The sequence below is a fragment of the Pelodiscus sinensis genome, chromosome 22 (genome assembly GCF_049634645.1).
Source record: "Pelodiscus sinensis isolate JC-2024 chromosome 22, ASM4963464v1, whole genome shotgun sequence".
Lineage (NCBI taxonomy): Eukaryota > Metazoa > Chordata > Testudines > Trionychidae > Pelodiscus > Pelodiscus sinensis.
This window is the reverse complement of record NC_134732.1, coordinates 12,027,328-12,040,065: the sequence shown is the minus strand read 5'-3', so window position 1 is coordinate 12,040,065 and position 12,738 is coordinate 12,027,328. Positions and strand designations below refer to the sequence as shown.

The 12,738-nt window shown below is 48.8% G+C and overlaps 2 protein-coding genes across 16 annotated transcripts in view; one reads left to right on the top strand and one right to left on the bottom strand.

Moving 5' to 3' along the window:
* Positions 1-2,762, bottom strand: part of MIGA2 (mitoguardin 2) — a 38,800-nt gene extending 36,038 nt beyond the window's left edge. For 2 of the 10 annotated variants that reach the window (XM_075905203.1, XM_075905209.1), the window contains exon 1: positions 2,561-2,758. The gene's annotated coding sequence lies outside the window, so the exon portion shown is untranslated. Of the gene's footprint in view, positions 1-2,054; positions 2,422-2,469 lie in introns of those variants that run through there. The other 8 variants (XM_075905208.1, XM_075905204.1, XM_075905210.1 and 5 more) reach the window with 8 other exon arrangements.
* Positions 2,763-3,080: 318 nt separating this feature from the next.
* Positions 3,081-12,738, top strand: part of SH3GLB2 (SH3 domain containing GRB2 like, endophilin B2) — a 43,734-nt gene continuing 34,076 nt past the window's right edge. For 2 of the 6 annotated variants that reach the window (XM_075905214.1, XM_006119059.4), the window contains exon 1: positions 3,086-3,315. In XM_075905214.1, coding sequence (XP_075761329.1) covers positions 3,253-3,315 — 63 coding nt within the window. In that variant the 5' untranslated portion in view covers positions 3,086-3,252. Of the gene's footprint in view, positions 3,316-3,594; positions 4,032-12,738 lie in introns of those variants that run through there. The other 4 variants (XM_006119057.4, XM_006119061.4, XM_006119064.4 and 1 more) reach the window with 4 other exon arrangements.

The window sequence follows — 12,738 nt, the reverse complement described above, 5'->3', positions numbered from 1 at the left end:
CCCACCAGTTCAACCACAGCCCAGTTTAAACTGGGCTTAAGTACAGTTGTAGACAAAATAACTTGGAACAAGAATTGTTCAGCCAGCACTTATAACCAAAATGTGTTAGATGTTATAGCCTTGGTCTGTGTAGCTGGACTAAATCATGGTCTATTTATTCCTTGTTTAGCCCCACCATACTGACAAGCCAAACTTGTCATATTTTAAACCAACTCAGTAAAACAATTCCTAGTCCATAGTAATCAGATCCAATAACCTAGACATAAAGTCCTGGAGCCTCCAGGATGCGGCCAATCAGATGAGGCTGAGTTATACATAAGCCCAGCTTTTATATGCAGTTGAAAGGGAGAAGTAGGAAGGGTTTAGAACAGGGCTACTCAACTTTGGAAGCCCAGGAGCCACAATGATACTAACAGCACATGCCAAGCAACTTAAGTGTGGTTGCATATACATGCAAATATATATGCAAATAGCTTATTTCATACAGAGGCATGAATACAAAGATTAAGGCAAGGCTACACAGCAGACAGGCCCCATTTAAGTCAGTTCTGCTGATATTAATAAAATGCAATATTTACCCAATTTCCAACCATATGACAGCACTTTTAATGAGCAACAGTAGTCCAGGAATTTAACTACAACAACACATATCAACAGAAGACTATTATATTGACTACTTTTTTGTTTTGGCTCCCATCCGCAGGCCACAAACAAACAGGCCGCATGTTAAGTAGCCTTGGTCTAGAATATACAAGTCCAAACAGAACATTTTCCCATGACAACAGAACAATTTTGTATTAAATATAAAATTTAGTCAATATACAGATTGAGAAACCAGCTTGAGAATTCTAATACATGCAGGACTGGAGTACATGCATCACCTAATCCTCAAAAAATGAAGTTTACAGGATCTTTCGAAACAGGTCATTTCTGTTGAAAGATCCCCGTCTTGACCGCGGGTTTTTTTCTTCCGAAAAGCAGCTTGTCAAAAAAAAGTTGTGGCCACCATTATGTAAATGAAGCACAGGAAATTCAAATCCCGGCTTTATTTACAGTTTCAATATGTCTAATTTACATCCCTTTATCAAAAAAGGGATGTAGTTTAGACATACCCAGAATGATGTCTTTCTATAGCAATCCAGCCTGCAAGTTATCAAAGCATGGATTGCCTTCACTGCATTGCCTCAGACAGCACAAGCTGAAGCGCAGTGGTGGTACTTGGACTGTAAAAGAAAAATCTATTTGGAACAGCACAATATGACCTTCAAATGGCAAAATTAGATAGAAAAGAACACCAAAAATACTGATAGCAGCAACAAAAAACAATAAATGGAGCACAAGTGTAACAACAGTCTGAAGGGCAACAGCATGTAATAAGACCAACAAAAACTCTTACTATTCTCAAACTTTAAAAAATTATCAGATACCCAACTCTGGAGGCTGATGACACAAGACAATAGCAACACATATTGTTTCAATTATATTAACAGAGAAAGCATAAGCAACAATGTGTAGGTCAGTTCTTTCCTTTTGTCTGGGACTCTCCTGAAATGCTGTTAAGTTAACAAACACAGTATACCTTATCCATCGCTCCTGGGTTATAAGTTTAAAGCAATTAATTAGCTTTTTGAGAAAATTAAGAATGTTGAAGGGTCAGGTCTTTTGGAATTACTTTTTTTAAAAATAGTTTGTTATACCATTGTACAAATGTAAGGTGATTTAATTGATTATTTCCATTACTGCAGGATGCTGAATTTAATTATTTATAAACACAAATTTAAAACTGATACAAAGCAAACTATTTCCAGTGCTACACTGAGTCAGGTACTACAGAAACCACTTCTGATCATGCCTGAGGTGCTCCAACACAAACCTGAGCATAGGTACCTAGTTACTTCTCCCATCACAAATTCTCATAAGCTCTGGAGGAAGAGGGGGCATCTCTCTCTGTGCTTTATTATGAGCCCCACTCTGAGAACGTAACTCTAACCTGCCGTCAGTGTTGTACAGACGCTGCTCCAAAATACGCCCCCCCTCCCGTGCCAGGAAACTACCTTTCTGGCTCCAGAATCAATCCTATGGTGCAACGTGCTCACTTCTCCGCCTGATTAAGACACCCAACTCCCCCAAAGCCTCTGCACCGAACCTTGCCTCCTCACCACGCCCGCAGCAGCACAAACCCTGCCATGCCAGTGCAAGGCAGCCCTTCCTGGAGCTGCTCCAGGATACACCCCAGCCCGGTGCAGCCCCAGTCCTAGGGCGCACCCCATGCTGGCCAGCCCCCTCCCTCAGGCAATAAAGCCAGATAGAGACAGCTGTCCGGGAGGGGGGCAGGGAGGTGCCCTGCTGGGGAGCTGCTCGAACCCAGCCCGGGGCTGTTCATCCAGCCTGTGCCTCTCGCCTCTCGGCTCCAGCGAGCCTGGCACCATCCCGCCCCCCCTACAGCAGAGAGACAATAGCACTCCCCACCCCGCAGATGGAAGAGTCCGCATTCCCCAGAACGCCGGACGCTACCACCTCCAACAGGTGGAGCCCGCAGCCCTGGCTGAGCCTCTCTCACCCCGCCGCGTCCCATGGCTTCGGAAGGGCAGCGTCTCCTTCCCCTGCGCGCCGTAGCCTAGCCTGATTGCCCCTCGCGGGGGAGGACCGCGTAGGAAGCCGTCCTCTGCCAGCCAATCAGAAGAGCCGGCTTTCTAAGGCGGACCTATGATCTGACGCCCCTGGCCTGCGCTGTGACAGCAGCGAGGGCGGTTGAGCAGCAAAGAGCAATATTCCCCAACGTCGAGGAGGAGCAGGAGGGAGTTCATGTCCGTATCGATTGTTTGTGATTGGCAGGCTGAGAAGGAAAGGGGCGGAGCTACTCTTAAAGGGGACGCATCAACTAACGGCATTCTCGGGGGCCGTAGTTTTCTCTTTACCTCAGAACTAGGGGCCCAGAAAGCAGCCCCTAGGACTCCCGCCCTGCGTTCGTGGGCTCAGCCTGGGCCTGCACGAAGCTACCACGGCACAATAGTGAGGCCTCTCCCACGGGGGGGTGGAGGAACATCCGTGTGCCTTCCCCTTTAACAGGCAGTCGCGAGGATGCTAGAGGGCGCCGATGGGCCCTATAAAGAGGCGGGTGCGCTAACACGGGCTCGGCTTAGCGCTACTTTCCCCTGGCTGTCCGGCTGCTGTGGCTGGGGCGGAGCAGCGCGGCGGGCAGGGTGGCTGCGGAGCGGCGGGGAGCCGGGCTCCGGCTGCGCGCGCGCCGAGATGGATTTCAACATGAAGAAGCTGGCCTCGGACGCGGGGGTCTTCTTCAGCCGCGCCGTGCAGGTGCGGGCGGGGCGGGGGGGCTCTTTCCGTGCTGCCTGCTCCCTCCGGGGGCCGCTCTGGCCGTGCCCTGGGTTTTCCTCCGTGGCGCTCCCATGGGGCCGCTCCGCGAGGGTCTGAGGGCGAGGAGAGTCCCAGCTGGGATTCTCCTCAGCGTCATCCCCTCCGGGAGGGGCCCTTAGCACGGGCGGGGGGGTGAGGGGATGTAGGCTGTTACCGCAGCCGCTCCCTTGGCGGGAGCCCTCAGTGCGCGTGGGGGGCGAAGCAGGCTGGTAACTCGGCTCCTGCCGGGGAGCGAGCCGTGAGGCTGAGCCCCCGCCTGAGTGCGGAGAGCCGGGGGCGCTCGGCTCCGTCGCTGCCGCGTATCTGGGTTATGGCTGCAGCCAGGGAGTTGCTCGTGTGGAGTCGCTTCTCTCGTTACCCTTCTGCTCCCGGGGATTCGGCTCCCGCGAGCCCGTGACGCTGTTCTGGCCTGCGGAACGTGCCGCGTATGTGGGGCGCTATGACCGTGGGCTTTTCGCTCTCCCCGGGGCTGCCACGTAGGACCCCGCTCTTAGTAAGAGCCCGAACTAGAAATGCGGGAGTGAGGGAGGAGAGACGTAGGGGCCGTAAAGCCCCCGAGCCCCGGTATCAGCTTTGCACTGTGAACATTGTTCTCGCTTCCTATGGCTTTCGGGGGAGACTGCTCCTCCGTCATCGTAATAGGCATCTGGAATAAGGTAGGGGAGACTTGTCCTGTTGGTCTCCACCACTCGCTGTCATAACAGTCTCTCAAAGACCTCTGTGGGTGCATTGAAGGGATATGGTGATGCCCTGTTGCCTATGGGAGTATTGCAATGGTTGAGAGCACTGGAGGGGGAAGCTAGTCAGCTGGTAGGCCCTCTCCTATCTATGCCCTCCTAAACCAAGTACGAATTCACTTAAAAACAAACCAGTCCTACTAGCCAAATACACCAAGAGGTGTTGGAATTACAATTCATCTGCAAGTTCAGTTATACTAATGGCTTCAATCGTGATGAGGGATGGTTGGGACAGCCTAACATTCAAAGAAGATGCAAACAGCTCTGTGTAGATTCCTGTGTTAGAAAGGGTACTATCTATTGACTTTGATTCTTATCTGCTTCGTTTTAACTACCCAATCTTCAGGTATTCACTGATTCCCAGTTCTGCCTTTCTGTTTTTTCCCTTGGCTATTTCCATAACCTCTGTTCCTTGTTTCCTGCTTCCCTTTCTCCCCCCCCCCCCTCCCCTTCTCCCCTATTTTATTTTGGGTCTGCACATCCTAAACTCGAGTTTCCGGTCATCTGAAGAAGTGGGTTTTGCCCACAAAAGCTCATGATGCCATCTACATGTTTTGTTAGTCTATAAAGTGCTACCAGACCACTTAAGTATATCCTGTACAGACTAACTTGGCTACCCCCTAAAACTTCCAAATATGAATTAATTAGACCAATCTGTTTCTGCCCCTAAAGAGGGTGCATCTTTCTTTCGCTTCGCTTGAATGCCAGCAAAATAGGACAGGGAAGGTAGCCTCCATCTAGCATGTCTGATGATTGTTCTGTCTAAAGCTACTTTGAACTACTGCATGTAGGAGGGGTGGTGGTTGGACTGTCCTGTCTGCTTCAAGCAGGCAAGAAGAAGAATTCCCTCTTCTTCCAAAGTAAAAGCAGCTTGAAACAAACTCTTGAAGGCTGGTGCCCTCCTTTGGTATGATCGTGGGTCTCAGATTCATGGACAGTAAATGGTTAGTACAGGAACATATGGATGAAAATTGAATGTATTCCTTTCTCTATTATGGAATTGCTTGTTCGGTACTCCCTACTAAGTTAGCCTACTAGTCGCTTTGTTGCTGTTTCTCAAACTGTTATCCTGCCTTTTTAATGTGTTCCATCCTGGTAATGGGGTACTCAGAACTTAGCATCGTTGCAGGTATACCAGAGTCCTATAATGCATGTAAAGCATTATGACTTTTTTGCATGGAAGGCATTATAGAAAGGCAAATGAGGTACAGAGCAATGAAGAGATAATAGTGGGAGTTAAGAACAGTGAAGTTCACAGTTTCTTTGCTCGGCTTGTGTTCCATATCTGAGTTGTAACTCAGCTCCTTGAATGAAGTATAGGTACAGAATACAAAGCTTTGTAAAGTGTCGTGAATGATGAACAACCTGGGAGGGTGGAGAAGGGTCAAAGTACACACAGACCCCTTTGGTAGCAGGAGGCAGCAAGCTGCTGCCTTGTTTGACAAGCTTAATAAGCCAAAATTCTGTTGTCCATGTGGTACCTGGAAATTTGCAAGGCATTTTAGAGCTCACATTTTAAATAGAGGTGGATTGGAAAAAAAGGATGGCAGACCAAGAGGGAGGAGGAAGGGAAGGTGACTAGCTGTAACTTGAGTGGATTTGGATGTACTACAGTGCAATATTTGTTAGATCATAGCTCTTGAGAAGCTTTAGCATTCCAATTACTGTCTTAACTATAACCGTGGAATGTGGCAGAATAGGTGAGTTTTGCTGCAGATCCTTGGAGAGCAATTTGAAAGCAAAGCAAGGTTGTCTGAAGTAAAAAGGCGATCCCTGCTCTTGAAGCCATGCTAGTCCTGTTAGGATATTAGACCGTCTTCCATACAAGAGGTCAATAGTGGAAGCCTGAAAGTACCCTTCTGGGAACTCAGAACTATGCCTGACTTCCCTTGTTAGGGCTGTGGCATGCATTGGTCCTGAGGTGACTGAAATGTGGTCTAGCTTTGGCAAACTAGATTTAGTATTTGCCTCCTAGCACATTTCCAGAGAGGTTCTTAGTTGAACAAAATCTGGTTCTATGAGGGTGCCCAGTTGCACGACCCTAGTCAGTGTAGAACAGTGGTGGGCAAATACTGGCCCACAGGCAAGATCCAGTTCACTGGTACATGTGCTTGCACAAAGTGCCTGTACCTGCAGAGGTCTGCCAGGAGTTTACCCTGTTGAATTGCTGCTGTTTTATTGCCCACCCCGATGTAGTAGGTAGTAAGATTCCATTTTTTTGACTAGCTTCAACTCAGTTATTTGAAACTTCTATCTTCCCTTCTCAAAGGCTATAGCTAGCACATGGAGGGGTGAGGGGCGGGGTCTGTGGAACTTTCTGGTCTTAAGACAATTCTGATGTAGGGCCTGGACTTGTTCTATCTTCCAACTTGGAGGAGGTTGGATAGTAATGGTATAGACTCCTTCTTGGCTGTCTCAACAGGAGTATGCGTGCAGTGGTGTAGTTGTATTGATCCCAGGATATAAGGTAAAGTGGGTGAGGTAATATCTTTTATTGGACAAACTTCTGTTAATGAGAGAGGCAAGATGTCAAGCTTACGAAGAGTTATTCATCAAGTCAACAGAAGAATGCAGGCTCTTCAAGAAGCTAGTCTATTGTGAGCATGTCTTCTCTTTTATAGCAATGAGTCAGATGCCAGTGGAAGAGAAATAGTTACTTCAGGTACAGAATAAGGAGCAGATGGAGAGCTTAACAATACTGTTCTCATGCAAATGACCTTAACAAAAGGAAAGAAGAAATGCTGGAAAGATATGGCATGTTTGGATTTGGAAGGCCTTATAAAGATCACTTATCAAAGACTTGCACAAGGTGTAGGAAGAAGCCAGCCTAGGGATGAGCAGCTCTTCACATCAGTGATGGGGTAGAGGGGGGCGGTTTTGGTAGAGAGGAATTTATAAATAGTTTCTCTTGGCTACTACGCCCACTTAATATCAACTTGCATGTGAATATTCACATTAATTACAGGCAAATTAAAAGAAACAAAGCAGCATTGTTTAGGACAATTACTAGGGGAGACTCTCTGGGGTTTTGGTAGGTGGGAGAGGATAGGGTTAGTTGAACGATGCTAATTAAAAAAAAATTCCCCTGAAATGTACAAATGTGACTAGTCCCATTTGGGCTGTGTCCTAGCAGAGTCCTGGTATTTGGATTAAAAAGCTAGTCACAACACTGGCACCATGAAGCAGAAGTCTGACAGGCAGATATGTACACCTACAAAAGGCTAAATGGTTGCTGGAGGAGATAGTATGTGACTTTCTGTCAGTCTCTTTTGTTTTTTGTTTTCCCTGTTTTGTTGGGATCAGGGGAATGGAAGGGAGAGCAGATCGGTAGCTGCCCTTTTTTTTTCAGCACAGCAGACTTCCCCGGGGAAGGGACTCTGAGTTGGCTGGACTAATACTCTTAATTAAAAAAACAACTAGATTGCTTTCTGCTGCTCTAGGCATTTATCAAATAATGTTTCTGGAAATGCAGTGGCTGGTAGGAAAATGCACTAGTCATTATGCACAAGGGACTGAATAGTCGGTTAACCTCATGAATTGTCGATTTACTTGACTGTTCTGTAGTCCCTGGGGTGGGGCTGGCAGCCAGTGTGTTCTGGCCCCACTTCTGAGGTGGTCTCAGAGGTAGCAGCCCGGGGGGCCAGGCAGGAGCTGGTCTGAGGGGAGCCAGTTTAAAACCAGCTCCCCTTGTGGACTGGCTGCCTGCCATCCCATGATGCTGCCTCTAATAGAGGGAGCAGCATGGCATGGCAGCAGCCCCTGTCCGGAGGAAAGGGGCCTGAGCTCCCAGACCTGGTGTGAGCCAGATATGAGCCAGGCTGTGTGCCTGTCTGGCTGCAGCAGGGGTAGGTCCTGGACCCAACATGAGCAAGGACTGAGCCCGGTTGCTGGCCAGCCTGCTAAAGAATTGGCTGGCAGGGGAGGGGCTACATGTAGTCTCTAGTATTAACATAAGCTTTTGCTTATCAGGTAATAGATTACATCAGCATTTCTCAAACTGTGGGTCGTGACCCCCAAGGGCATTGTGACCAACTTACGGGGGGAGGGGTCGCAGCTGGATCTGGTGTGGCTTTTTTGCATTTTTCTCACCGGCATCTCCGGACAGTCTGTGCTCCCTCCGGTCAATTTTCCCATGCTGCATCTGGCAAGGGAGTGAGGAGTGCTGCAGAATCTAGTGAAGGGAGGGGAGGGGGCAGTTGCAAGGCACCACGCTAGGGGGGTGCCGGGCTGGGTGGGAGCAGAGCACACGCTGCTCTGGCCCACCTGACCAGCCGAGACTGGCAACTGGCCACATGATGCTTCCCCTGCAAGCTGCCAGCTGAGGCAGCAGGGCCGGGGGTAGAAGCAGATACTTTAAAAGTAAGATTCTTCTGTGCCTGGCTCTGGGGCGGGGCGGGGATGGGGGTGGAGGTGCAAGATTTAATTGGAGCCAGGCTCCAGATGCTGATGCCTGCCTGAGGGAGTGGGGGGAGAGTGCACTGGGATGGGGGGGGGGGTGGGAGGCCTGCCTGGGGGGCACACAAATTTAATTAGCATATTAGGGGGTTGTGATATCAGTTTGAGAACCCCTGGGTTACATTATTACATTCCTACTATGCTATCACTCAGTCCTGGGTGTTACAGGCTGTTTGGCTGCTAGTGAACATCTGTCCAGACAGTGGAGCTTAACTCTTTCTTAAAATCTCCATCCCCTACTAGAATATGGGAAAGGAACTTGGTAACATGCTACATTAAGGGTGCCAGTTGTTCGGTTTTCACATTACAGGCACAACAATTCCTATCTGACCCTGCATCAATCCAAGCATGTTTTTCAATCTTCTGTAAAAAGTCTGGCCTCCTGGCAGTCAGCTGAGCTCAACCAATGGTGAACTTTCACTGGGCCCTGTCTATTACAACAGGTACCTGAACTCCTGGACCCCTGCTGGTAGACAAAGCTGTTTGCCTTGTGCCCTAAAGCAGGGAGGGCTTGGGAAATGTATGGTACAGATGGAGCTGTGGGCCCAAGCTCCTGCAAGTGCAAGCAGAGGTGGCCACAAGTGTTGAGGCTGTGCAGCATCTTGTCCGAAGAGGTAAATTACATGACAGTTAGTCCCCTCCTTGGCATCTTGTTTTGTGTTGCATCTTGGGTAAGTCTTTTCCTTCCTCGCCTTCACGATAAGGCAACGTTCATTGAGCCACATTTGGCTGTTATGTTGCGTTTTAGAAAGACAGCGGAGGAGGCATCGACTAGATGTTAGCATCTATGCTGAATCTCGGGAAAGTGACTTGCTCCGCTGACCTTGTCCTGGAGTAGGAGGCTGAAGACTAGTGGAAGGCAGCTGCTAGCAATGGGGTTCCTTGCTCAAATGTCTCAAGAGCTCTGTGGCAGTGCCTTTCCCTGCTGAGTGGGAGCCCGTTTTGTCACTGCATGCCCCATTACTTTCACTGCACAGTCCAGAAGGGCTCCCTGACTGCAGAGCCAAGTGTGATCTTATTCTGCCAGAGTGCAGAGCAGTATACTGTGCTGGTTATGTAATAGGTAAGACTGCTACAGTTTGACTAAGGCTTCAGTTTGAAAAGCAATAAACCAACTCACACTGCAGCATAATCAAGTATCACTCAGCTCCATAAAAAGGGCTTGTCACATAATGCGTCATGTTTTGCCTATAACACATCTGTCATCCTACTCCCTTTAAAATATAATTCCTGAGCATGCCAGTCCCATAAGCTTGCTAGCAGTGCCCATGGTGGGAATCCAGTGATAACAGCTCTGCTACTAATGGTGGAGGACCCTAAAAGTGCAGCCCCTTGTAGTTCTGCACTGTCTTTGCTGGTCATAAGGCCTGGTGCTGTTATGGAGTTGTACCACAGTCTGTGCTGTGCCCCACCACCACCATTGTCCACCAGATGAGTTGTATTGACTAGTCTGAGCTCTTCTGATCCTGAGGCTGGATGCAGGGCATTGGGGTTTTGGAGGACACTTTGGATGTGGGGAAGAGGCAGACTTGTGGCGGGTCATGCTCTGTGGCTCAGTTTGCTGATAAATCTTAAAACAGCTCATTCTGTTAATTTTCCTTTGATCAGAATAATAACTTGCTGGTTCTTAGGGATGGTGAGGCTCTGGACTGATCTTTATAAGTGGGCTCTGTTGCCATAGAAATGGGAATCTGAAATATTATTAAAAAGGGGCTGCTCTGACCATCAAAGCAGACAAGTGTCTGGTGTTTATCTTTCTGCCAAGGTAGCAAATGTTTCTCTTGTGCTCAAATAGAACATGCTTTGGAGTCTAGAAATAATTACTTGGGCAGATGTGCCTTGGTTTACTTTTTTGTTTATGGAAAGTGGTTCTGTGAAATTGTACACATTAAGCATTATTTGAATCATTAGCGTGTAAACTGAGACCCTAACCCCCAATATCAGAACTAATAATAGTCACCAAATGTGTGAGGCTCAGTTTTTTTCCTTTTGAAAAGATTTCCCCATTCTCAGCATCAGTGTCCTTTCAATGGACAGTCTTTTAAGCAGGATCAAATAGCTATTACAATGTATGGTGATTCGTTTTTTACAGTTAGCTTCTTTTGCCTAGTTTAAATACAAGTTCCTTCTGATGGTAACAAGTAATTAAACTAGATTTTAAAAATTAAAAGGGGCACATTAAAGTGGCTTTAATGCTGTTACCAGCATCTGCAAGACCATGTCATTTCTCCATACAAGCACTTTCTTTGATTCATCACCTGCTATGACTTTTGATGGCCATGAATTACCATAGTGTCATGGTGTCCAACATGCTAGCCCAGGGTGGGCAATAATTTTTGCCCAGGGACCACTTCAAAACATTTTTGAAGTAGCCCCGGGCCACCCTAGAAGGGGTGGGGGAGCCCCTTTGCCCCCCCTTCCCACTAGGCACCCATGCCCTGGGAGAGGCTTGGCACACTCGCCCACCTCTAGGCCAATCAGGGCCTGAGGAGCATGGGAGGCCCCCCCCCCCCCCCCCCCCGCCCTGTGAGGAGCCCGTGGCACTTGGAAGTGTTGCAGGCTCCTTGCAGGGCAAAGGAAGAGTCATGCAACTTCCCCAGGCCCTGACTGACCTTGGGGCGGGGAAGCGTGTGAAGCTTTCTCTATTCTCCCCCTGCCCTCCAAGCAGCGCATTGTGCTTCAAAGTGCCACATGCTCCTGGCAGGGTGGGAGTAGGCTACAAGTGCTCCCCTCTCCCCAGGCCAATTAAGGCCTAGGGGCTGTGGAGTGCCCGAATCTCTGCTCTGCCCCCGCCCTGCAAGCAGTGCACAGCACTTTGAAGCCTGTGTGCTGCTTGCAGGGTGGGGGCAGAGCAGAGAGCTTTGGGTGTGCCCCCAGACCCTAATTGGCCTGGGGGTGGGAGAGCAGCAGGGCCTTCACAGGCTGGATTGGGCCTACGGAGGCCCTTTGCCCACCCTGTGCTAGCTGCTAGCCACATGTGGCTATTTGGCTGGGTGAGCATGGCTAGTTTGCTATAGCAGTAACCACTATAATAGCTACTGCTTCAGAACTAGTTGCATCCTCTACCCACTATTGCCATGTTACCCAGTATATGGAACCTGATGCCAATTGGGCTTAGGTCTCTGATTGAGGGCATATTGTGAGTTGCAACAGCTTTTTTCCAAAGTGGTGCTCTACAGAGGGAGAGTAATGGAAAGCTTCCTTACTAGAACTGCTGAGGTTGGATGAACTTTGCTTAGATTAGAGGGTTTTTAGGTGTCTAACTTTATTCATCATCTGTGGGCGGTCTCTGAAATAGCAGAGATCTCAGCAGCCAAGGGCAATGAGCTCCTACAGTGCGACAGGCACTGAGTAAAATCACTGGCAGGATATCCAAGAAGGCCTTGCCACACATTCTATTTGCTAATAGTTTGCTGAAGACAGAATCTTCTGTTTCTAAGGCCTCTAAGCTTCTTTTTTAAAAAGGACTTATGGTGGGGAAGATCTCAGTAAAATAATTCATCACTAAAAGTAAAGATCTGACTAAGATTCCTACTTTGATCTAAACTCTGCCTTACATCTCAGGCTGTCTTCCCTATTCTCACATGGGCCTGCCCTTGAGTGTTTTAAACAGTGGGGCAGACAGAACTGCCCGGCCCCTGGACAAGGAGTGGCTCTGTGCTCCCAGAAGGGGTGGGGCCTCAGGTGGTGGGGTGGGGGCCAGCCAGTCCTCAGCACTACCTGGACCATGCCATGCTTCCCCTGGCCACAGCCAGCTTAGTGCCTCCCTACTGCAGTAGTGATGGCGGCAGCCAGGAGTCCTGGGCTCTTTTGAATGGCTGGGCCCCGGAGCAGTTGCCCCTCCCCTCCATTGGAGGCCTGGTTGTACAACAGAATTGCATCACGTGGGCACCATGTTAGAAGAAAGGGCAGAAATCGTCTGACTCCTGGCGGAGTGGGCTTTCCAAGGGAGTTGATCTTCATCCACTAAAGCTGTGAATGTTGAAGTCTAAAGGTGTGACTGTGATGCAGGGACAGCTCAGGCAGCACATGCCATTGAATGTTACATCCTCCATTTAAGACCCACCCTCAACCTTACTCCTGAGCAGCAGAAAGGACTTCTCCCATGTGCCAAGCACAGCATTGCCTTTCTCTCAAGAATTGATGGTGATTCTAGCAAGCTGCAATTCCT